Genomic DNA, 26,170 nt, shown 5'->3' on the forward strand with positions numbered 1-26,170 from the left:
TGTCCCCAAAAGGTTAAGGCACTGTCTTTTTCACTGACAAGATGAGTTGGCAGCTGAGATAAGAGGATGTGAAAAGAGTGGCTGCATCCTTCTGTCTTCTGGGTGAATGTACAGTTAGACCAGCCTGACTCCTGAACGCTGCTTCTGAAAGCAGGGAGACATCTTCTTTTCCTGCCGTTATGGGGTAGTGACAACGAGTATTCCCAAAATGTAGCTATTTAACAGCCTGCAGCTTGGCAGTTGTACAGAGCCTTAGGAGAGCTCAGCATGTTAGAGAAGGCTTATGTCCCAGTCACAACGTTTGGGAGCGAATTGACTAGTAGCCTGCGTGAAACGAGTTGTGGAGATGGAGAAGTCCGCAGTCAGTAAAAGCTAAGATTTGGGTGAGCTATACAAACTGGCCTTAGGATGCAGCTGAGTATCAGTCAGTTCCTCTCACTGTCACAGCTACTACTGCTGTAGTAGCATCTTTGGGAAGCACTGTGGTTCAGTTCAGTTTGAGGTAGAAAATGGCCTCAATACATGATAATCAGTCCCCTTCTCCAAGGTAAAAGGAAGAGTGGGAATGTGATCCCTGTGGTACAGGAGTTTAATGTAGCTGCAATGAAACTCCGGGTTCTCTGGTAGTAGGCATGCATGCTTCTTCCTCCAAAGCTAAGCAAGATCCAAGGACAAGCCATGAAGTAACTCACTTTTTCCTCTGAGGGGGAGATAGTTAATGAGCGACAAGTATTCTGCTTTGATCCATGGGAGGGAGGAATGAAGGGGGGAGGTTACTGTGAGTTAAATCAATGGGTATATTTAAGGAGGAAAAATGAGCGAGTGCTGGATGTCTGTAAGGGAAGTTGATGTAAAACTGCAACATGTCTCCCAGGCATGTTCAGAGTCAGGCTGCCGGCTTTCTCCAAGAGGACGAAACAATAAACCACTTGATGTCTGCAAGTGAAGCTGGTGTTAAATCAGCCGAGGTGTCCTGGGGAGATTAGTGATGAATTACTCTACAGAGTCAATAGAGATTATTTATGAAGCCGGAGGGGATAGAGGGAGGCAGGCTAAGTACCATATCAGAAGTTATTTGGTACTTGTTGAGCTTTAACATTGCTTGAAGATGACTCAAGCAGTTGGACTTCCATATGCTGCCACCAGATGCACGGGTGAGGGAAGAAGGAGGGAGTATTCTCGGTAAAGATCCTTTTCCTTCCTCATCAGACGAGTGTCAGGCTGCTGTTGAACAAAAACAGTCAATATCTGCGCTATGAATGAATGTGCTGCAGCTGAGGAAAGGGGCACTGTGTTTTCTTCTGGTCACATTCACTTCCTGAGTTCTGATGCCAGGATCTGTGATTTGGTGAAGCATCAGGCAGAGAGAATACAGCTTGAATTGTATGCTGTTCCAAATTGGGTTGTCTCCAGCAGCTGGAGGAAAAGTGCCTGGATCTGCAAAGCTTGTAAGAAAGTCATTGCAGACTGTCCAATAGATACTGAAATGTAATTTCTGTAGTGTAAATTTTTGGGCCATAATTCCACTTTAATTTGCTGTCTGTCCCATATGAGTTTTAGGCTCTGAGGTATGCCTCTATTCAGCTCTAAATGGAAAGATTTTACGCATCTGCTTTAGGTTCCTCTTTAATCAGTTCACCTGTTTCTGTTTAAAAGCAGCACATCTGTTTCACGTTACTGCTGGCCATCTTTAAGATCTACTGCATGGCTGGGCATGAGTTTTGAAAATACAAGAATCGCTTGATTAACAATTCTTTGGCCAGTTATGCAGCCAGTTTTTAATTGGGAAGATCCCTGGTTTGTGCTGTTGATGCTTACAGCTCTTGAAATACATCCTGCCCCAGAAGAGGAACAAGCCCACTTTGGAAGAGTAAGATTGTTTTGCTGTAAATCCTTCTGTACTTGTAATTGGATTGGTAATAATCTAGGATGCACACCTGCAGGCACTGTGACCTCCTTACAGGCCTCTAAGTGACTAAGTTAAACTGCTTCTCAGCAGGGGGCTGGCAAGCGTTCTGCTTCTCTCTACTGTGGGCTAAACCATTCAAACCAGATGTTTTTCTGCTGATGGCAGGGCACAGAATCATCCAAGAAATCAAAGTGTTTGTATAACTGTCTGTCCTTGGGGCTCTCAATTATTTTTGAACAGAAGATGTTTTCAAGTGTATTTAGTGCTGATGAATGGCAGCAAACAGAGGAGCTTGGAGTCTGAAGTCCTCGGGCTCCTGGACAGAACAGCAAGATCAGCAATAATATGCGCTACACCTTCTGTTGTGTTGATGTACCTCAAACCTGTCAATTCCATCCTGTTTACTGCATCCCCTAACACACACAGAGGGACTTGCACTGTGTAATTGTTGGTGGTCACTGTAGTAATTATTCAAGTTATTTGCATGGAAAAAACATGAACTTGCCCTCATTCTTTTTATCTTCAGTGAAAGTAGCAACAAGAAACCCCACACCCTGGTGTTCATGGGTTGGCTTATTGCATCCCCTCTGACAGACTGTGTACCTGTGTCACAAGACACAGCTAATCTGTGGACTCCAGATTCTGGAAAATGTAAAGGTGCTCTCTAAAGGAAAAATAACCAACAAAATGTAGCACTTCAAAAACTGCAGGCACCAAATTCTCTGGGCAAGTGTATATGTGTCTGCTAGGAGCCAGGCCCACACCCACCAATATGCTGCTCAGCCCTCCTGTGGTCACCGGGTTTGATCAGTTCAGAGTCACACAACCATGGACTTTTCAATTCATGATTATTAAAGCCAAAAGAAACCCTTCAGTTTTCTGACTGAGACTGTAGAGCTTTATGCAGAAACCCGTGTACTGAGGTTTGTTCTTTTGATCCCAAGTCAAACTGATGACCTAAAGTAAAAAGTTTCCAGCCTTTTCATTGTAAAACTTCTAATCCTTCTATCTCATCTGAGCATGGCCCAATTATGTAGCTTTTCTGGAAATTCAGTAGCCTTATCTTACTTGGCTGGTATCAGTTTGCCCTCCTTGTCAAAAGCAGACACAATGACAAGCTAGGAAGAGAGTGAGAGCAATTAGTTAAGAGGTGTAAGCTTTTGAATGTCTGCTGATTCGTATTTTAGCTTCCAGCTGTTGGTTATATTGGGCAATATTAAAATGTTTTAAGTTTCTTAGATTTAGTAATATTTCCTGTCTGTAAAAATAAAGCTCTTTCTTTTGCTTTTACATAGTTCCAAAAATATGATTCTATCCAAATGGCAATAGCAATGTGAAATTTCAACATGGAATTTCTTAGCACTGAAGACAAAAACATTCTGCCTCATGCATCAGCCTGTCTCTTATTTATATTTGCATTTTCTCTTTCTGCTGTTAATTAATTATACTGATTGTAGAAGGTCCATGGAGACTGCAGACTTCACTCCTCAAGTATTTCTTTTCACGCTTTCCTGTTTCAGTCCCAAAATCGAGATTTTTCTTGTGGATAGCCTTTCCTTTATGGTTCATTTGGTCCTCCTCTGCTCTCCTGAAATGACTGATGAGGGTGTCATGGGTTGGGGGTGGTGGGGTAGAATTTGTCAATTGCACATTTGTTCATTGACATCTGCACTGAGAACCATCAAGTTCATTTCATGTAATCTATCAAACAGCCTCTCAATAATCACAAATTTTGACTGCTTCTGGTCTGCCCTGGATTTCAAGTGGAGACCTTGAGGGTTTTTTTTACTGATTCTGTGTTTTGTTGTGACTGATGACCCTTACTCATTGCACACAGATGGACAGGAGTAGGTGGGAAGGAGAGTGTAATTTTAATACCTCAGATACTATTAATAAGATCTTGTTTTCAGTGCTTGTTTCGTATTGGATATGAAACATAGATATGTAGATGCTGTCAATTCCTTCTTCAGCTGTGACTGCTGACAGAGTGAACTTACCTAGCACAACCAGCCTTACAAGAAACCCTTTTCTCAGATCTGTAAGGGAAAGATCAGTCCTATTGCTTGTTACTCTGGGAGATCCTTTAATATGCACAAGCAGGAGTGTAATGTGGGCTCACAGGCACGAGTCACATGGATTTGAGGGAGTTTAGTATAGCAAAAGAACTTGATGAGTGAGGTATGTGATATGGGGGAAGTTGGAAGCACTTGTGATCTATGAGGTCCTGATTGTTCTTAATCACCATCTAATTTTTGATGTGTGTTTGATTAGCTGAAGAGGATAAAAATATATGATCTAGAAAATCTCTGCCTTTGGAACTGATTCATTCATCTTACTGAATACTCTAGAATAGCAGCTTCATAGTGGAGCTTCCCATGGTTCTTTTGTGCCTTTTTAGTGCAGCTTTTCAGGCTTCCTACTTTCTGAACTGTCAGAGTCACTTAAGCTTTGCACTAATGGTACAATGTTGATCCTGTTGAAAGGCTGAAGCTGTCAAATGAAGAAATCAGACAAGCAATCCTGAAGATGGATGAACAAGAAGACCTAGCAAAAGATATGCTTGAGCAGGTGAGAAAGATTACAGTCAGATATATCTTATTCTGAAGTCCTTCACTGCCTTTTTTTCACCTAAAGTAGGTGGATATATGTACTGGCTCTGCTGCTATGTCTGCAGATCTGAACTTGGCCCTATCATGTCAGTGGAGCTGCACATGGGAGCATGAGAAAAGTGTTTTTCCCAATGTTGTCAAATATACCTCCCTCATGTAACTCTATTTGTATCAGGTTGATTTCATAACAGTTTTCTCTTCTTGATGCAAAATATGCATGATTACAGTTGGTATGAGGTTTCCTTTCATGTCGTCTTTTCTCACCTGTGACTTTCCCATAATTTTTCCCATCTCCTCTTTATACTGCTGATTATATTTCGTTGTTCTCTCCCTCTCCCTTCTCCTCTCCCTTCCTTCTCCTCTCCCTTCCTTCTCCTCTCCCTTCCTTCTCCTCTCCCTTCCTTCTCCTCTCCCTTCCTTCTCCTCTCCCTTCCTTCTCCTCTCCCTTCCTTCTCCTCTCCCTTCCTTCTCCTCTCCCTTCCTTCTCCTCTCCCTTCCTTCTCCTCTCCCTTCCTTCTCCTCTCCCTTCTCTGTCTGCAGCTTTTCCATTGGGAAACACCATGACCCAGGCCACGTAGGTCAATGGTTAGAGCTGGGACTAGAAGAGATCTTGCATTCTAACTCAAATGGTTAAAAAGGGAGTCAGGGACTTCTGTCCCCTGCAGTTGGTTTACTGTGTAGGTTGTGGGGGGAAAAAACCACCCCAAAACAACTAAACCACCATTGCCCAATTTCCCCCATTTATAGAGGGTGAAAGATGATGCTTTTACTAAAGATGCATATGATAAAGTTCCTTAGGAGTGCACAAAATGTTATAATTCTGAACTGCCTGACAAATGTGATTCCTTCTTTGTGTGCAGTCACAGTATTTAATTGTGTACAAAAAGCTTTTCCATTTTGGAAATTTATAGCCTACTTGTCATGTTATCTGAATGCTCACAACAGCTCTAGAAGTCACTGTAAGCTTCGGATGCTCCACACCTTTGAATATCGCATTTTTGGGGAGTGGGATAAAATATTAAAAAGTGGTAAAAAGCAAAGTGCTTGATATGCCTTGTGAGCAGTTTTTGTGGGTGTGTGCTGAGGCTGTGTGCATGGCAATATTTATAACCATACTAAAGCACAACTACCACCAGATATGTCAAAAATCTGTCAAAGTATGAGCTTTAAGGTCAGCATCTGAATAGCAGCCAGTGTCAGACACATATCCAGTCACTTGGTTATTGTTTATTGTTTCAGCAGAGTGGGGCGGACCCAAGAGGGAGATAGATGAGCCTTTGTGTGTAGTCTAGAATAGGCACGATGGGTACTTCACGCTGAGTGGGACACATCCTGCTCATTTGAATCAATCTAAACTCCAAGTAATGCTGTGGGAATCAAAGTTCTCTCTGTACTTCCCCTTGAGTAAGCTGCAGTAGCACTTGGCCTTTAGATTTAGAAATGGGAAGTTCCCCCTTGGAATTGAAAATTAATCTAATGGGGTCAGTGAGGGATAAAAACAGAACAGCAAGCAAAGGTTTAAAAAAGGTCAGTTTTGTAGTCACAGCTGCACTTTTTTGTAGTTACGGTCACACGGCTGGGTGAACGTAATGCTTCCCCATGGTAGCAGAGAAATCTGAGGGCCCTCTCTCTCTCCATCAGGGTTTGTTTTGCCTCTCCGTCCCTCTCTCCTCTTCCCGAGATTTCTCATCTCGGTGTTTGGTTTGTGTCTGTCACTCTAGTTGCTGAAGTTTGTTCCTGAAAAGAGCGATACCGACCTGTTGGAGGAGCATAAACACGAAATTGAGCGCATGGCCCGGGCGGACCGTTTCCTCTTTGAAATGAGCAGGTCTGTTTGCTACATTATGGGAAAAGTGCACGGAGGGCTTCTTGGAAGCAGCTGTAATTGTTATTGAAAATGGATCATCTGGCACTGAGGGGGAATGTGCAAGAGATTGTGGGCCAGCATTATACCCTGCATTTGCCAGAAGCCCACAAATGTTACAAATATTTCAGTTCATTACACAAACTTTTTATTGACGATAAGCACTCTCCGTGCTGTCATTTAAGGACCAGTCCCCTGATGACAAGCAGAAATCTGCCTTCTCTGCCTAAGCTTGTTCACACAAAAAGGAATTCAGATCCAACTATCAGATGTAGTGTAGCCAGGGGTCGGGATTTCATACAGATCTCTTTTTCCATTCAGCTATCCCATCTCCTCATCCTCTGACCTTCTTTCTTGTTCCAACTTTGCTACATCCCCAATCAGGATTAACATTTTGTTTTGTTAATTGAGATGCAGCTGGCATCTCCCGTGACTCTCATTATTTTAAGAGTAATGGGAATTCTTCCAGCTCCTTTTCAGTTGTGATCAAAACATGCCTTGAGTTCCTCCATATTCATAATAAGGTTGATTATGTAGTGTTAGATGTTTGAACTATGTCCATAATCCCATGCGCAGGCCTTGTGAGACTCAATATCCAACCATTAGGTTATGTAGGCAGCATACTGGCCCTGGGCTTCAAAATACAGTTCCAGTTCAGTGTTGGCTTTCCTCTACCCTTCATGCAGGATTGACCACTATCAGCAGCGGCTGCAAGCATTATTCTTTAAGAAGAAGTTTCCAGAGAGGCTGGCAGAAGCAAAACCAAAAGTGGAAGGTATGGTTAAAGCTTTTTCTAAGAGTTGGGTAGAGGGGCAGGGAAGGTCAAGAGAGGCTTGTCTTCAAAGGAGGTTCTGTTACATGCGTGCTATGGTTGTAGAGTCAGTAGGTCCAAAGCATGTCATGTGCTAAGAAATGAATTCTGTCTGACACTCTTCTTACACCCATTGACTTAATAAAGTCAGTTTCATGATTGTTACACTGTAAATATGACCTGACAGATGTGACAGTGTGCTACCAGGCTGTGCTGAGTTGCCAAAACCTTTCATGGCCTTTCTGTGCAGGTCAGCCTTCCCTTCTCACCCCCAAGTCCTTGCACCTTCCCTCTCCATGGGGCAGTTAGAATAGATGCCTCAGGATGGTGGAATTCTGGGAATGTGTAACTTACAAGGAGCGGGGGTGTATGGCTTCTGCTTATCGCAGAGAAGAGGTGAGTGTATTCTACTCTGCATTTTCAGATGAGCTCAAGCCTTCCTCCTGTTCTTGCTGGCTATGTTTTTAGAATGTGAGGTCCAGGAGAATAGCCTTGCTCCTGGGTTCAGAAGAGCATCCTGCAGGCTAGATGTAGTGCATCTTCCTTCCAGTTGTCCTGGCTCTGGGTGCATGGGTGTGGGAAGGACAGCGCACACACAGACTGTGTTGCAGCATTTGCTGGGCAATAGTCAGATGGGCATTTTAGGGTACTTCAAATTATGGGCCCACGCATGTTAAAACCACACACTGTGCAATAACCTCTTCATTTTTTTTCTCTTTTCAAGCCATTCTTCTGGCATCCAAAGAACTCATCCGAAGCAAGCGTTTGAGGCAGCTCCTGGAGGTAGTTCTGGCCTTTGGGAATTATATGAACAAGGGCCAAAGGGGAAGTGCATATGGCTTCAAAGTCTCCAGCCTGAACAAAATTGCAGACACCAAATCCAGCATAGACAGGTAGGCTAGAAGGCCGTAAATGAATTAGTTACTGTGCTGCTGCATCTCTTATCAGCAGCACAGTAATGAAAGTGGTTTTTGTTTGTTTTTAGCTCTGTAGACCATTTAAAATAATGTCCTATTTGGCTTTTAAGTAGTGCTTTTCACTCTAAAAGATCCTGTAGCAGTTAAGACCAGCTATTAACACAGCACTCAAATTCTGCTGTTTCTTTGGGTAATGCACATCTGTTGCTGGATTGTGTTTCTGCAACACTATGCAAAGATGACAAAATGTAGTATTTCACAAATAACTGAAATACGTTTGGGGGGGAGGAGGATTTCTATGGAATTTGCCCTTTATACCAAAGTTTTATGGCCATGGTTTTGCAAAAAAGAAAACAAAAAACTCTGACCACAGTTTTGTATCTCCTGTGAAACATGGCATATGTTTCTGACGCAGGGCTGTCATAAACTGGCTCTCTACCTACACCAGTAATGGAACCACACGGCATAGCTCAGAGAGACTGAGCCTGGTTGTATCTGGAGCAGCTAAGGAAAATAGCTGGTTTTGGGAAGGTGGAGCTTACTATTTATGCACATGGGCTGCAGGTCTTTATAGTGTTATCCCATGTTTTGTCCCTCATCCCCATACTGGTTCTGGAAATTAATCAGCTGTGACTGGGGAGAGAATACCACTTCTGGGCTCCAGCAGCACTAAGGTTTTCCTTGGAGATCTCCTATACCGGCTCTTACTAACTCGCACCTTCCTTGACTCGTGAGACCTGCTGAGACCATAGTTGTGGTGAAATGACTTCAGGCTGTGACAGAATGAATAATGGCAGTAAGAAGCCATAGGAAATTCATCCCTACCTAACAGAGTTTGAACTAACAGAGTTCTGTTTTGACTACCATGATGTCCTTTCTGTATTCCAAGGCTAACACTTGTGTAGCTAATGTTGAACGTTTTTTTGCCTTAATGTAGCTTGGCTTGGTTTTCCATATATTAAATGTCCTGTGCAGATTCTGTTCTCTCACCAGTTCCCAGCTCCCAGGCTGTAGTCTGTGTGAAGCAGTGGCCATCTGCTCTCTTGCCTGTCAGTTAACGACATAACACCCACCTCAAGTAGCTGTTATGGCTGGCTGTTCTCTCTACATGCAAAATTCATCATTTACTTTACAAATTTTCTTAAACGTTCTCCTGCATCTCTGATACATCTCATTTCTATCCACTCCTATTTGACCTGCCATTGCTTTTGTAGTAGTGAGCCTGACCACTACTCGTAAGTATAGCTGTTTCATTACTGTAGCAGTTTTCTTTGCAGCTTCTTCAATCTTCAAGAACCTTTTCCTCTTCTTAGTTAACTCTTAGGTTTTTTACACATTGCCTCTGAGAACAACTCACTTCTCCCTTACGAGTTAATGTCACTTTCGTACTATTAGTTTTTTATTCACTGAAGTATCTGGGGACAAATAGTATACTGTGTTACACAATTTTCTTTTCTGTTACACCATCTACACAGATGGATGGAAGCATGCTGGTGCTTCCAGAATAAATCAAGGCACAATATATTGCTTGAGGTTTTAGGAAAGATGGTTCATAAAAGGCTAATTCATTTCAGTCTGTGATACTTTTCTTTCAATAACAGAGCTGCTAACTGCTGATATATTGTTAGTTTTGTTCATTCAAGCACATTTCCTACCCAAATATTTTTCACTGATTTGTCACAATCCTCCCAGCATCCTTTTCCTTCTCACCACCATCTTCCTTCTCATTTCTCCCTTTCTGTTTTTTTTTTCCCAGGAACATTACACTGTTGCACTACTTAATTATGATCTTTGAAAAGAATTATCCAGATATCCTAGATATTCAGTCTGAGTTGCAGCATCTTCCAGAAGCAGCAAAAGTCAAGTAAGTCCAGTGCTATTGCTTGTTCCCAGAGCTGGAGTTCCCAGTGATTTCTGTTAACTTAATGATCATCAGTTTTTTCATTGCTGTCTTCTAAACTCATGGCCAGCCTTACAGCTGAAATGCCTTTGCTCACATCCTTGATGTTATTCAGATGTACATCAACAGATAATTTTGGTCCAAAAACATTTGTAGATAACTAAATTGACAGCTTTACTCAGATATGCCTACATCTACTGTATTTCTGAATCACACATTGTAACTAGACTGGTGGTTGTTTGTAATTCACTCACCATATTCTATGGTTGTTCATCTAAGTTGCGTGCTATTTTTTCTGGATAATTGAAGGTTTGTTTCTAAGGCAGAGTCAATCAGATACAGAGGCTATAGTAAGCCCTTTTCAGGAAGATTGTTCAAACTTTTGCACACATCAGCCTCGCACAGAAATGTGGAAAGCATCACGCTTTCTGCACAAATTTCAATGATTTTTTTTTCCATTTCTGGAGGTGTTTGTGGAAAATTAATACACAAGCCATCCCCCCAAAATACCAGCATTTTTTTCTTTCCAAAGCACTGCTCAAAAATCCCTTTGCATATTATTTGCCCAGCCATGATTCTTTGTATAGGGAACTACTCGAGCTAATGAAAGACAACTGAAAAATAAATGTAGGTTCACACTTAAAGGCATTTATTAAGGCTTTAGTGGTGTTTTTGAGATGTAAACTACTACTCACCAAATACTTGGAGGAGATGCCTGCTGACTCACAAATAGGTCCTAACTAGTTACCTGGAAATTAAAAGTCATTTTTTTTTCATACAAGTCTTAGAAAAAAACTCTTGTTTGTATATGATGAGCAGAAATCCAGTATAACGTGTCTAGGGAAGCATGTGTTAACATTATCAGTAGGGTTATATGCTCAGTTTCAATGTAAGCTTGCAAGGACTACCATATGGTAGAAATGCAGATGGAAAAAACAATGTTTGAACTGTGAGGAAGACAAAAATCACATGTAAATGTACTGCTAATGGGATTTAGTAGTTAAGTGGTTCAAGAATCATATGTAGAGATAATCTGAGACCCCAGTAATGTGTGTGCTAAAGCTGAGATCCTTGCTTATGTGTCAGCAGATTACTGCAAGCTGGCCATGTGGCATACGCTCCTTGCTGGAGGGTCAGGCTCAGCTCACGGGGCAGATGTTCTGAGGGCAACCCCCCTCTTCTTCACAGGAAAATCCCAATCTTCAATGTGACCACAGGCGAGCGGGGTCTGCCTCATCTTACATCTCATACAAAAAGCAGCACAGAGCATTAGCAGACCCCCTTCCCCTCATTTCTAATCATCTGGCGTGGCTGGTGCCAGAGGCCGGATACCAGACTTGATGGGCCAATGGTCTGTTCTGCTACACAGTTCCTGTATTCCTGTGTAACACTGCTCTTTTTGTTTTATCTGCTCTGTGTCTGTCTCCTGTGCAGCCTGGTAGAGCTGGAGAAGGAAGTCAACAACATAAAGACCGGATTGAAAGCTGTTGAAGCTGTAAGTATCTCAAGGTTTCCAAAGTGCCATACTTAAAATATCTCACTCAGAATCAGGGGCACTATATATTTTATGATAAGAGAAAGTGGGCTTTCTTTTTCCATTCCTTTCCGTTCCATTCCAGAATGCATTAACCAAGAAAAAACAAATAAAATCTTCTCATGTGGAGCTCCTGCTGATGATCTTAGCAGACTTAAGCCTAATGAAAAGCTTGTTTGATCTCAGCCTGGAAAGTAAAAGGACAGTTTGACAAATGGCATGGACTGAAAAGAAGAAATAAAATTCTTTCTCTTTCTTACTGAGGGATGTCTGGCTGCTGAGCAAGTGTTTCACATGGCTCTTGGAGTAGTAGTGAACAGGTAGTGCACTTATATGCAACCCTAACCTATCCTAAGCACTCCTTGGGAAGGCAAAGGAAAAGATAGACTGGTTAAAGATGAGGGAGCTGAGCTGGCAAGCAAAGCAACAATGGTGTTTTTTCCTGCTATTAATGAAAGCCTTTTAAGCTGGACTTAGGTTGCCAGTGTTCAATTTGTACTTAGGTAGTACAGAGCCTTCCATCTCCACAGAGAACAGTACAAATGGTGCATTGATGCAGTTGTGTGTACTGAATTACAAGAGTTAAAGATGAGGAATGGGCCTAAACGCTCCCTGGAGTCACAACTCCACCTCTGGAGTCACCTGGAGTCACCTTCCCCTACCTGGAAGCCTCCTTTAGTTAACATGTTGGGTTTGTTCCTGGGGAAAGACTCCAGCCTTCCTGAGGCAGGAGAGCACACACTGGGTCACCGTGTTCGGTGGCAGGAGGTAGAAACTCTCATATTTGCCTCTTGCTTTTGCCATTGACATATGTGTGTGGCTTTGAACAACCCCATGGATTTGCCTCCTCTCTGTGAAATGGCAGCTACAAATATCTACCTCTCACAAGGGCTGATGTGAGGAACAGCAACTTAGTGTTTGCACAGCAGTTGAAAAAGTAAAGATTAAAGGCTAAATTCACTCTATTGTCTCTGTCCCTTAACGTCTCCCATTGTGCTGGTTTTGGCTGGGATAGAGTTAATTTTCTTCATAGTAGCTAGTATGGGGCTGTGTTTTGGAGTAAGCGAACGGTTGTGTGTTTAGCTGCCTGCCAGGTTAAACCATGACACCCATCATCTGCACAGATAAACATACTCTGACCCTAAGAACATCATTGTCTCTTTCTGCAAGTAGAGGAACAAAATCCTATGTTCCGGTTGGTGCTGGCATCTCTTGCCTCTTGGATATACTAAGGCAAGGGTAGTGCTGAGAGACAAGGCAGAGGTCTTCGGAACTCAAGAAGGTCCCTTCCGTGTTTAGCTGTTCTTTGCCCTTTCGAACAGGGTTTTACTAGCCACACTTCTCAGTGTCCCTCTGTGTTCAGGATGTTTCACCTGTCTTTTTCAACTCATGTCAGTTTAATGCTAGCGGAGCATTCCAGATGGGGAGCATTCTGCACTGGGACTGCTGGCAAAGGGACCAGTTGTTGGGAATTGCCTTGGGTAGTTTCTGTGCAAGGATTACCTATCTACAATGAACTCACACAGGACCCTCCAGTCCTTCTCATCCACTATGAGACAGTGATGACTTCATTTTCATTTCACCTGGCCTGAGTTTGGTTTGGCTCTGGGAGTAGAAGAAGGGATCTTTGTCCTGTCAGCGGCCCCCAGTCTGTCTGTCTGTCTCCAGCAGTTCATCATGTAATTAGCCAGTGATCCTCCCGTGAAAAAACAAACTTTCCAAACCTTATTTCTGGATTGTTGGGGTAAGGGAGAATGCAGCAGTGAGAAAAGATACTGGTGCATACGTGGAGTGCAGTGTTTGGCAGTTAAAAGCACCTGTCAGGGAAGGCTGACATGGAGTTCATGACATGAAGAGAGGCCCAGTTTTGGCTGGGACAGACAGTTCCCCCCATTGAAATGTGAGTACCTCCTTCTGTTTTGCTTTCTGTGATCGGGTTTTTTGCCCTTTTGCCTCTACAGCCAATTTTTCTTCTCTTTCCCACACATGGGTTCCATGGGCAACCTCTCCTTCTCATTCAATCACCAGCTTCCCTCCTCAGTCTTCTCCCTGCCATGGTATTTTTCATCTGGGGCTGCCATCACCTCCCAGTCTGCTTGCTCAATTCGTGGTTTTCTGGCGTGTAAAAAGCAGCACTATAGCAACAATAGAAGATCACTGTCAGGTGGAAGGGGGAGGAGGGGAAGGTGTGATTCTTGATTCCATTCCAGTGTGTTCTCACCACAGCCTTGGCTCTAGTGACTGAGAAGTTTCTTCAAGGCCCCTTAGGAATAGAAAGCTAAAAATAGTTTCACAGTCAGATGTTCTTAAAGGTACTACTAACACTTTGCCTTCCTGGACTTGCAGCTTCTTTGTACAGATAAGACACGTTCATTTTCAAGACATGCATGCAGCTGTTGCCTTTGTGTAGGATGCTCCCAGAAGGACAGTTCTCGGTCTTCTCCAAATCAGGAAGTGAATTCTGTCAGCAGAGCCCTTCTCTCACACAGCAAGAAGATAATAACCACCGCTTGAGAAACCACTGTCACGGCTGAGTCATTTCATCTCTCTAGAGAACCAGCAGCCCAGCCCACAAGGGGCAGTGCTAGCTTCTGCTATTGTGCTGTTATGACTGGTATAGACCATTTCTAGAAGAGACAGAGGAGTTTCTTATTCTCTGGCACCACTCTTGGGCTGATTACATAGTCATGCTAGTTACTTGTGTGGGTTTTTCTATTTTGGAAGAATTATTCTGCAGGGAAGGACTGAATCTGAAATTGAAGGGCAGACCACCTAATATTAATTTTACTTTAAAAAACATTGCTCTCCAGTAACAGTCCTGAATGCCATAGCTTTCAACAGTGAGTAAGATGACAGAACTGTTACACACACCTGCTTGGGGAGGGCAGGGAGGAGGGAGTAGAGCAACTTCCAGCTAAAATCAGCTTAAAAATTAGAATGGGAAAGAGTGGCTGAAAAAAATATGCGTAATTCTTAGAAGCATGTGAAGTGACATTTCCTGCACTTGTAAGGTCCGATTCAAAGTGATTGTAACATAGAGACAATTCATTGCAAAGCGATGTAACTGAGTAGTGCTCCCGGGACCGTCCCTTGTGATGTTAGGAAAACCAGTGGAGAAGAGGATGTAATATAAAGCAAGGGAAGTAGCACTTCCTTAATGTGGATTTTCTCTGGCCACCTGCTCATTGCTTTTCCTGCCCCTTTTCTGCCTTGTGGTCTTTCCTTGTAGTGGTTACATTCTCTTTCCAACTCACATCAAACCAGAAGATATATCACATCTGATTTTAGATTGTTGATGGCCAAAGTCATTCTTTGCATTCAGCAGCACTGTGGAGCAAATCCCAAGGAGTTTCTCAGTGTAGATGCTTATAAACCTACCCAATTGGCTCTGTGAACCGGTATTTTGATGACCAGTAACAGAGAGCACCAAACATGCACGTAGCTGGAGTTGCAGCCAGCACAAAAATATTTTTTTCTGAAGGGAACGGAGGGTCAGATTGTAACTTGACCTGATGTTTCATGCTGCTTTTCCTACAGAGAAAGTAAGGCTTTATCATTCCCACTGATTATTCAGCTGAGAATAAAGATGAGGTCCAGATTACGATTTCATTGTCCCCGTGAGACTGTCAACAGCACACAAGCCAAGCACAGGCATGGGAGACTGCCAGTCTTACTATAACTTAGTCATTTTGAGGAGCTCTGTAGCTCTTTCTGTGCCACAAGCATGGTGAATAGAGGAAGGAAGAGATAGCATGTGTAATCTTGGCTTAAAACTAAAAAACTTGAGCCAGAAAGAAAGAATCTTACAATATTTTTTTGTCTTTCTGTAGGTAGTAGACAAATAGAGCTTAGTTTCCTATGGGTTTATGTGTTGCCTTCCCCCCCCCCCCCCCCAAACCTTATCGCAATAGCCCCAATTTATAACTCTGTGACTTTTATAACATCCAAGCTAACGCTTATTGGTTAGCAGGGTGCTAGCAAATGTTGCACCTGACATCTTTCTGCTTGTTCTTCAGTGGGAGAACCAATTCTGATGTCTTTTTCCTGCCCACCTAGTGCTTTTCAGAGAACTAAAGGGGAGATCCAGAGCTAGAAACTATATAGATTATTCACACGTACACATTTCCCCAAGCATACAGCCTTTTGAGTCACCATGGGAAGAGAAGTTGGAAGGAAACTCACTATTAAAAATTTCAAATTCACTTGCTACACAATCCAAGTTCTCTATTATTTGTCATTTTGCATAGGAAAAAAAATGCAAAATTTCATGTACTTGATGCTTAAATGATAAAGCTGCTTTAGAAATTCAACATGTTGATGGCTTTCTTGGGAGTGGTTGTTGTTTGAGGATAAAGGGAACCGTAACTAAGACCTTCCTTCATCCCACCTTAACCTTCCCTCTCATGCTGAAGAGGCAAAACCTTTGACTTAGTGAGAAAGTGGTTTCTGAGTTACAGCTCTGGATGAATGCATGAGGAGTGGGAGCAGAGCATGCTCTGCACTGAGTGAAATAGTTGGGCTTCCCCGCTCCCTTCCTTGTCAGCGAGGAATCTTTTGTGCTTGCCTGTTTATATCTCTTACTTCTTCTCTTTCAGGAACTGGATTATCAGAAGAGACGCATGCGGGAATCAGGGGACAGGTTCGTTCCCGTCATGAGCGACTTCATCACTGTGGCCAGTTTCAGCTTCTCGGAGTTAGAAGACCTTCTCAACGAGGCTAGAGACAAGGTGAGAATACCTTTTGAAGTGTTTGGGGTTTCACTGGCTCAGTCAAAAGCCTGAATCAAAACAGAAGCAGCAATTTCAGATGCTGGGACTGTAGTGAAAAATATAATAGGCACTGAAAGTGGTTTAGGCTGAAGTTTCTTACTTTTTCCTAATCTGATCTGTAGCCATTTAGAATATACTTTAGAATTAAAAGAAGGTTCAATGCTCTTGCCCACTTCTTGCTAATCTTCCTTAACATTATCCACGTGTGGCGTAGAATTGCGATGGCAATGTCTGTACCAGGATACCATACCGTGCTGTGGTGTTGAAGGGACTGCCTTTTGAGCAATCTCTCAAAAAGAGGTCCTTTGGTGATTAGTGATAGTGACCTCATATATTTTACCTTCTGCTTCTGACTTCATCCCCCTCTGCTCATCAGCTAGGGACATTTGTGCTTCATTTCTTTCCTTTAAAAATGCAGCTCTGCGTAGTTTGGTAACCCTGAATACCTGATCTTTTCCACTTACGCTTCTCTGTTACCGCTTGTATTTCATTGCAAGGATAGAAATCCCAAACATGCATGGTTTGTCTGACGTTCTTGGATCCTTCTTACACAGCCAGCACCATGTGTGTGTTACTTTTCAGGTGCTGCTGTGATCATTTTGTCCTTTCACCATCTGCATCTTCATTACCAGATTTGTACAGCTAAGGAGGTGCTTGTTCTTTGCTGATGATTGGAGTCTGGCACTAATCCCTCTGTCTCTCAGCTGAACGAGGAAGAATTTATATGAAAAGATCACAAGCATATGAAAATGTTTAGAGAAGAGCAAGTTCTAAAGTAAACGATACGTAATGGCAAATCTGCCCTTGTTGGCTGGCATGTTAAAAGTGCTTGGCTTTACGAAGCAAATGCGTTATTTCTTTTGGATCAAATTGTTTCCACCACTGGTGTCAGTCCTTGTAGCGTTAAGGGACCTATTGCATTATTAATGAAACCTGTGCCATTGGATTGGTAGGCCTTAGATTTTGAAGGACAGGTAAAATACAGACTGAGGATCTGAACAGTAAGAATCCTCACTCATCCAGTCGCGCTGCAGTAATGTCATTCTGTAATTCAAAAGCATTTCCATGCTGTGGAGATAATGTTGGTAATACTGACTTGCAGCTGCAAACACCAGGAGCTACTGGCTGTCAGCTAGAGCTAGCTGCCCTGGCAAATGCCGGTGGGGCAGTGGTTATTACAGCACTCTGAAGGCAAAGCTGGGCAGCCTAACACTTGTTAATGTTGTAAGGAAATTTTGTGGAGAATAACATGCCTAATTTTTTCATTGTTGTCATGTTGCTTGGGGAGATTCAAACTGCTTCCAACATAAAAACGTTCACACCATACTGGCTTTATAATCACAAAAACAATATTTTACATTCCATGCCTCCACTAAATGTACTGAGAAAAGCTCAATTTTCTATGGTTTGGGGGCTTCTGTTTTATGACTCGGTAAATTTTTCAACTTCGATATAGATAGGTGCGTATTTCTGGAAGCGAATTCACTCTCTCCTTGCCTTAGACTGCCCGCTTTTGGTTTGATGTTATAGACGGTGGTGGTACTTTCTTTTGGCATGCTAGGACAAAAGCCCGATGCAGATTCTTTACAAAGTCAGTCAGGGGTTAAAAACCAGCAAGTGGTACATTTCCAGCACAGCAATGCAACTTTTCTTGATCAGGCACTTGCAGGAAAAATGCCGCTCTTTTGCTTTAAGAATAACCAGAGAATCTCCCTACAGACGGACCAATATGTCTGGAAGTTGTTGCATGCTTTTTTAGACATAGCCAACATAAAGCACTGGACATAAAGAGATGTTTTATTTTAATGACTATAACACACTTAGGAAACGTTTCCCTACCTTCTCCTCGCACACCCTTACTATGTTTGAACACATGCCATTCCAACTTCTGCTCAACCTATGGCTTTGGTTCTTCCACTGGCAAAAAGCTGCTTTTGGACTCCTAAAAGGGAACTGTCTGTCCTTACCAATGCTGAGCTATTTCTCATGTTTGCCTCATATTATTTTTCCCTTCTCTTCTTCCTCTTTTTCCTCTTTTTTCTTAAAAAAGAAAAAAAAAAAAAAGGAAAAAGAAAGCTGGAAATTTTCAACAAACCAGATGTGCTTTGCAAAGCCTATAACATCTTCCAACCTCAATGGGCTCTCTGTGTTTGTTGAATCACAAGCTTTTTTCTTACCATGGAAACCTACTATAACTAGCCAATTAAAGGAAGAGAGGGACCAAGACATCTGATTATCCTGTTCGGTTTTTGATTTCTCAAAGCAAAGCAAATTGAAAAAAAAGGTAGTGGGAGAGGGAGGACTTTTAAAAATGTCCTAATGAGCCCAGGAAGAATTGGTCTGGTTCACAGATTTATTAATAATAATGAAGCCCTAGTTTAACAGCTGGAGTTGGATATCCTTCTAAATATAGATGTGGCTAATTGATTGCCGTGAGTTAATCAGAGCCATGTTTCCTCAGCTGGGATTTGAAACAATACAAATTATCTTTTCAAACCTGGGAATTTTTTTTATTTTTTTTAAATGTCTTTAGTATTAGCAAAAGTAATTTCTTTACTCCTTTAAGTTATGGAAACAATCCATTACCAAGGTGTGGCACTGACCCTCTCTGTGGAGGATATTTTTCACAATCCCATGCAGTACTTTTTTTGGCCTTTTTGCTTAAACAGGACCGTTTGCAGTTAGTGGCCATAGGGAGGAAGTGATATTTTAAATTTAAAGGGCCAGGCTGTCAGATGCAGGCATTCATGTTTGCAGAGGAAGCCTTGTAACTGTACTTATCTTCATGCAGTAAACAGATGGCTTGGTTAAGAACTGATTGAAAACTTAGACTGACTCTTAAACAGGCTCCCTAGCACAGCTGGTTCTTGTTCTTTTTGTGTTTTTCTCACTTTCAATACCACTTTATAAGGGAATATATAGATTAGATCAAGGGATAATATTTTCTGCCATTTCCCATAAACTGGAAGGTGGGGGCGGAAGAAAGTGAAATCCTGCCCTGGAATCGTTCACCAGTTTTTACGTGTTTGAACAGATGAAAAATTGATTTTTTTCATCAGAAAGAACAGAATGGGGTTGAATTTTGCTTGTGATTTTTTTTCCCTGTGTTTCCTGTGGGGAAGCAATGAAAATGCCCAGGCAAAGGAACAGTGACCTCCCATGGTATGAATTTTATTTTCCTACTTGAAAAAGGTGACATTTGCCCTATATGAAGCTTTACAATATGCTTACATGTTGACAGGTATGAACTTAGACTGCTACGCTGCTCCGTAACTGTTCTACTTTGTGCTTGATTTATAACAAACCTGTTTTTAAAACATTTTGGATCTTCTGAGAAGAACAAAGTCTGCTTAGTCAGGTATTGCCTAACTTAAGCCTCTCTATAGAGGCACAATGGAGGCCACTGCCTGGGCAAGGCTGATGAGGCAGGTAGGAAAAGCGTCCATCCCCAGTCTTTCTCATGACAGCTCCTCTCAAGCAGGGTGCTTACTATCATGGATACAGGAGTTCAGACTCTGCACGTGCATTTAATAAGCTTAGCACATATAGTAACTGTTTTGAAGAACAGCAAGGCAGTGAAAGCCAAAATCTATTTAAGAAAATAGTCATTAATGGCAGAATACTATGAAGCGCACAGAAATACTGTAGTCTGAGTGCCAGTCATTCATTTTGGGGGACCAGTATTTTCTGTCAGCCACTGGGGCTAATGAGTAAGGAATGGATCAGGACAGAGACTGAGGAAGTCAAAACGAGGTGTGTTACAAAGGGCGTGAGCAGGCACCGCAGCCTGCTGTCAGAAACAGCCGTTTGGTAAATAAATTACGTAGCTGTTGTACAGTAACTTAGAACTGCAGATGCTTCAGGGCAGGTTGGCAACTAACATATCAGAAATGTTTATAGCACCTGTATCTCAATTTTGGGACTGCCAGAGTCACTGTCAAACTCCTGGGAGAATCCTTTAAGAGCGTTTAGGCGCAAGGAGAGCTGGGCCCAGCCCTGCCTGAAATTGGCTGGGCTCTTTCCATTAACTGATCTGAATCTGTCCCATAAAGAGAACAGACATTTATTTGAACTGCCTCGGTACAGGATTGGAGTCTTCATAACAACAAACTCAAGATTACTTCTCTGGGGAAGACAGTTCATGTTGCATGGCGACATGGTATAATTAATTCGTGCATTGGCTCCTTGCAATAGCAGACAGCACAGACAGCAGGAAATTTTTATCATGGCTGGTTTTCTTCCTCCTCATAGAGCCCTGTTCCTGCTGTTTCCAGAGCTCTTCTGCCACTGTTTAACATTTCGTTGGCAGGCACAGCAGAGAGTGTGTGTGCTGCTGTCCCGCTTTCCCTCTCCTTGCTAAAATGGCTTTTCAAAATAAACAACTGTCTAAATGATTTGCTTTGGCAAGAAGATGAATTCAGTGGAAAGTTTGGCAGAGGAAGCAGAGCTGGCACTGAGCTTGTGGACCTGTTATATCGTGGAGCTTGGGGGCCCTTATGGTGTGGAAATGATTTTTTTAATGAAAAAAAAAGAGATACCATCCTGTATTACAGTGGAAAACCTGCTGAAACAGTTTTCCATCTTGCTTTTGCCCATGTCATCTGTCCCCAAATGACTTCAGTAATAAGCAAGTTTCAGCCCTCGTTCCGCGATATTATAGCACGTCACAAAATTCTGGGAAGCGTTTTGTGTGCATGAGGACTTAGCTACAGATTTCACAATTGTGCATGAGAGGGCATGGGAATCTGCCCATGGAGCAGTCGAGTGATTTGTACAGGGTGACACAAATCCTGCGGTGGAGAGCAGAAGAGAGGGCTGGGGTCCAGAGCACCTCGGTCTGCGCCATGCTGCCTCTTACGCCCTGAGCGAGGCAGGCAGTGTGATTTTAGCCACTGTGGGCAGGTAGGAGCCTGAGCTTTGTACCAGGGCTGGGGAGGCTGCCTCCAGCAGCTCACTGCCCCTTGTCCCAGCACCGGTGCATTGAAAAAGCACACGTGATCGCAGAACCAGAGCTACGGGGAAATAGAAGAAGTAATAAAAACAGAGGGGTCTGTTGCAGTTTAAACAGTGAAAAGACGGCGCGGCTCTCTTTACAATAGTGCATTGAACTGATGTAGTGCCCCACAGATGTGAACAACTGATTTTTTGCCATTTCCTATATCAGATTAGTGGGGCAACACTTTCTGTTCTGTAACGAATGGAGAAAGGAAGGCTCAGAAAGGGAGCATGAGTTCCCAAGCCACATCATGGGCAGAGTTGGCAGCGGAGGCTGGATCTCCTGACTTGCCTTCCTCTGCTCAGTCAGCTTTTTTCCAGAGTGGGTAGAGAAAGAAGGAAAATGTTTACCTCAGTGAACTGCAGATTTCTCTTTTGTAGTTATTTTGGTACATCTAGCTCACAGATTTTTGCTTTTCATCTTTCACTGTTTTACAGTAAGTGATTGTGACCTGCTAAGCCATCTTACAGGGCACCAAAGCTGGGCTGTTCTCAGGATTTGTCCGCCTTGCTGCTGCTTAGAGACCACAACACCGTATACTCATGAGTGTCTCTGGAAGGCTCCCAGGCTGCTGGGTCTTTCCAGCACAGCAACACTGTTCCTTCTCTGAGTGGCAGTGGGGAGGTGGTGGCAAAAGCCCCTCTGCCAGTGTGACAAGAACTAGCTGGTGCTGGTAGTTGGATGACAGGCCATGTGCAGAACATTTGCAGACAACACCACCCTCTAATGGAGACTTCCATATATGTAGGATCCAAGAGCCCCAGGCAAGGACCCTCTCCTTTTCAACCCCCAGCCTCCCTAAAAGACTAGGAAACCTCTACAGGCATTCATGGGCTCAAACCAGCTAGGTTCCTGTGTACCCCTTCACTCGCCTTTGCTGTGCACAGGAGGACCGCAGGGGACAGAGGTGGTGCATCACTAGGTACAACAGCCATCTCCTGTGGGCTGCCCTTGGGCTTCAGGCTTCACAGGAGGTGGACAAGCCTTCCTTCTAGCTGGCAGCTCTAGTCACTGCTCTTAATTTGTGCCTTATTTTCAATTTTCACAGGAGTTAACCACAAGTTAAGTGGGAAGAGATTCCAGGTAGCACATCTCCTGTGAGCAGTGAGCTTTAGGCGCTCTATGGGTTCAAGCAGAGGTGGCAATGCTTGTGCTGAAGTCTTTCTCTGGCGCTCCCACTTCCCTGGCTGATTGTCATGCCGGAGCAGGCAAGCCAAGAAAATGTATCACATGGAGATGCATTATCTCCCTCCGCGGTATTGACAGCCTGTATTCTGTCTGCTGAAGAGCTGGTGCTGGTCAGTGTGGATTGCTGTGAGACTGCTGCACTTTCCTAATATTCAAGGAGACTATGCATACTTTATATACAGAGAAAATACATATATACAGAGAGGGGTGGGGAGAGAGAGAAGGTGTGTGTACATGTGTGTATGTGTCTTCAGAGGTTTCAGAGAAAAGGAGTTAAAACAGAGAAGTAATCTGTTGCTGTTTTCATACTCTGAAGTCCCTCCATGACTTTCTGCTGTAGTGCTTCCTTCAACTCCTGCCATGTTTGGTAGCTCAAAGCAACTTGCATTTCTTCCAACACTTTTTTTTTTTTCAGAGACTTTGGGTTTCTTTGTTTGTTTCTGGCTGAGAACACAGCCTTTTTAAAGAAAAAAGAAGCTATTGCTTCAAACTGTTTTGTGGGCCTGGCAGGGAAAGCAGAGGAGGGGAGATGCTGAATCTCTCAGGCTGTGCCAGAAGGAAGTTGCTTTCCTTAGAGGTTTCTTCCCCCTGCAGTTGACTGGGAGACATTGTTTATGCTTTACCTGGTACAGGGCCAGAGGGGTTTATAAGACCTGCTTCCAAACTCATTTTGTCCTTGGGATTGGAGCCTGAACTGTTCTTACTGTGTTTTCCATTCTGCAAGAGCACCCACCTAAGGAAAGGGAAGCTGGGCTGTGTTCGCATGAGCTGAATACATGCACAAGAGAGTTTGAAGGCAGTCCATAGCCTGGGAGAGTCTGGGTTTGATTTGCTAAATGTTGAGGTCTGTAAGGATGCTCTGCTGCTCAGTGGTGGCGTGTTAAAGTGCAAGCAGGGAATGCTAGGGGAGCTGTGCATCAGGGCACTAGTGCCATCAGGAATGTGCTGCTGGTGCTGCCTGTTGCAATACAGAGGTTTCACTCATGAAGGTGGTTGGACAATGATACAGCTTTTGGATGTGTACACTTACATAGGGCTTAGTGGACATGTGCGTACACGCTGTTGACAGACTATATGTGAATGCATTTGAGTGCATTTTGGTGAGTACAGAGACATGTTTGTGAGTATGAGAGAGCAAAGAGGAGAGTATAACTACTGTAGGACTGATGTCCAAGAGCCAGGGGTTGCTGTGAATTTACCATATCCCAATCAGGACTGCCCTGTGACTGAAGTCCTGCCAATTGGCTGCCTCCACATGTGTCCTGCAGCCTCAACATTTGCCTTTTAAAATAAAAGCTACTTGTGATGTATTCACTCTCTTTTAAGTCTGCCCGGGAGCCCTGGCTGCTTTCCTTGCCCCTCTCTCATGCCATGTCTGTCCATAGTTGCCTCTCTCCCAGGCAACACCCTGACTCAGAGGACTCCAGAGTGATGGATGACATGGCAAAAGGCTCCTGAGAGGACAGACTGTAACGTTTTTGAAAAACTAACTCCAGCCATTTCAAAAGTGGATTTGAGGGGAAGCTGGAAGGGGAAAGGATGGGCTTAAAACTACTTGTTTGGTAGTTAGGATGGACTAAAACTACTTGTTTCCCCAGCTAGCTCACTGTCTTCCGTGCCCCTGCTGTCCCACAGCTGCAGCTGAGAAGTGGCCAGATGGTCATCCTCTGAAATTACTCCATCACCCTTAGGCACTGAACATTTTTTTTTTTTTTTTTTTATAAATGGACAGCTAGTGCTCTCCAGCACCATTGGCCTGTGTTGCCCAAAGCATATCCAGGAGAGCAGATTCTTCAGGGACAGAGGCACCTGCCTTAAGGAGAGGCACTTCTGTTGCTGGGGGGTAGTTTCTGCTCTTGCCACATGAATGGTCAGAGGGTATTGAATTACATGTGTAGTTACTCATAAGCTTTCCTTGCTGTCTTCACCAAACTGCCTGCCTAATTATTGCTCTTGTGTTTTCTGCCCCCTTGACAGTATGCCAAGGCACTGAAGCATTTTGGAGAGAGCGAGGGCAAGATGCAGCCAGATGAATTTTTTGGCATCTTCGACACTTTCTTACAGTCATTTGCAGAGGCCAAGCAAGATCTGGAGAATATGAGGAAGAAAAAGGAAGAAGAGGAGCGCAGGGCACGCATGGAGGCCATGGTGAGGACCTGGGCACAGGACGGTGTTTCCTTCCATTACCTTTTCATGTCTCAAGAAAGAAAGGTTGAGAGTGCCTATTCTGATGCTCATGAACTGTCACTGTTTTGTGTCCTTCTCCCTGCCCTCTCTTTGGCATCTTTCTCTTCACAAAGGATGACATTTTTCCTGATGGCTGTCCTGTCAGCTCTCAAAGGCATACTGTTTGGCTCCTAAATTACCATCTTTTGGATTCAGATACCAAATCTAGCCCTGCCTGTTCTGCCCTGGCACTTTGCAGGATGGTGCTGCCCCTGCCCAGTGCCAGACTATCCTGCGTTTGGGCTGCAGGCTCTGTGCAAAAGCTCTGGGAGCCAGATCTCCCTCAGTCCTGCCAGCTGGTCAGCTTCCACTCAGACTCCATCATCATCTGCTGCATGCCTGTCGCCTGACAGCGTACAGTGACACAGTGAATGTCCTGGCACCTGCTGCAGCCCGCACTGGCAGTATTTCTCTCTAGCCAGCCTTAATGCCTCGATTACTGGGGCGCGTCTGGCCTTGACGTGGCGAGAGAGCTTTTGTGCATCGTTGATTTTGCTGCTGGGAGACAGACATGTGTGTCCCCAGGGGTTCATGTGAACCAGCCTCCCCCTCTAACCTCAGCCTTTCCTGAGGCCTGAGAACGGCTCAGCAGTCCCCTGCCTCCTTCCCCCCTGCCGGCACTTTAACCCTGGCTGCCGCCATGGCCCCAGGCCTCGCTGTGGGGAGTTGCTGCTTTAAATGTTTGCAGTGCCAAAAGCACTGGTTTGTGCCTTTCAGAAGAGAAGAGAGGTAAAACGCCAGGATGCCAGCAGCTTTACTGTTGGACACAGGGATAAAACGTCGGGACTTAGGCTCAAGTTTCCTCTCAGCCAGCCTGGAAAGTGCAGGAGCCCGCTGTTAAAGGACTAGGATGGTTTCGTAGGCCTAATATACCATGAGAGAGGTTGCAGTTTGCTTATGGAGCCTTCCTGCAACGTGGGGCTAGCGTGCAGAGCAAGCGACCTGCTTCTTGACAGCTGCATCCCTCCCTTGCCATTTCCACTAATCTTGGAGCTGAGCGGTGCGGGGGGATAACTGAGCTCCCTGGAACTACCCTAGGGAGAGCGAGGGCATCATGTTGACAGGTGGACCTATCCAATGATTTGTAAAATCAGCAGTTCTGTTTCATTGCTCTTTGTGTTTATAACCAGTTTCTCCTTCGAGAGTCAAGGCAATATGCCTTCCTCTTCCCATTACTGCAACACGCTGCACCATGCAAACATGAGCTGTTTGGTGGATAGAGTTTCTGTTGATGTTTTGATATCTCTCACAATTTTCATTCTCCAGTATGTTTAGCTTGTGGCTTTCTGGGTTTTTTCCTTTCTTCTTTTCCTCCTTCTGCAGGACCACAGCCTTTCTGCCTGTCAATTTAGCTTGCTATGCCCCAAGCGCAAAGCTGTTTGTGACAATAGTAGTGACAGTGGTTTGTATAGACACATCCAAACTAACTTTAAACTCACAAGGTTAG

At 43.7% G+C, this 26,170-nt stretch overlaps 1 protein-coding gene across 5 annotated transcripts in view; it reads left to right on the forward strand.

Annotated features, from left to right (window-relative positions):
- Positions 1 to 26,170, forward strand: part of DAAM2 (dishevelled associated activator of morphogenesis 2) — a 218,983-nt gene that overhangs the window by 184,895 nt on the left and 7,918 nt on the right. For all 5 annotated transcript variants that reach the window (XM_076334380.1, XM_076334378.1, XM_076334383.1 and 2 more), the window contains 8 exons: positions 4,393 to 4,477; positions 6,240 to 6,346; positions 7,069 to 7,157; positions 7,918 to 8,086; positions 9,867 to 9,974; positions 11,445 to 11,505; positions 16,140 to 16,271; positions 24,475 to 24,645. In XM_076334380.1, the coding sequence (XP_076190495.1) occupies positions 4,393 to 4,477; positions 6,240 to 6,346; positions 7,069 to 7,157; positions 7,918 to 8,086; positions 9,867 to 9,974; positions 11,445 to 11,505; positions 16,140 to 16,271; positions 24,475 to 24,645 (922 nt within the window). The remainder of the gene's footprint in view (positions 1 to 4,392; positions 4,478 to 6,239; positions 6,347 to 7,068; positions 7,158 to 7,917; positions 8,087 to 9,866; positions 9,975 to 11,444; positions 11,506 to 16,139; positions 16,272 to 24,474; positions 24,646 to 26,170) is intronic.

The sequence above is a fragment of the Aptenodytes patagonicus genome, chromosome 3 (assembly GCF_965638725.1).
Source record: "Aptenodytes patagonicus chromosome 3, bAptPat1.pri.cur, whole genome shotgun sequence".
Lineage (NCBI taxonomy): Eukaryota > Metazoa > Chordata > Aves > Sphenisciformes > Spheniscidae > Aptenodytes > Aptenodytes patagonicus.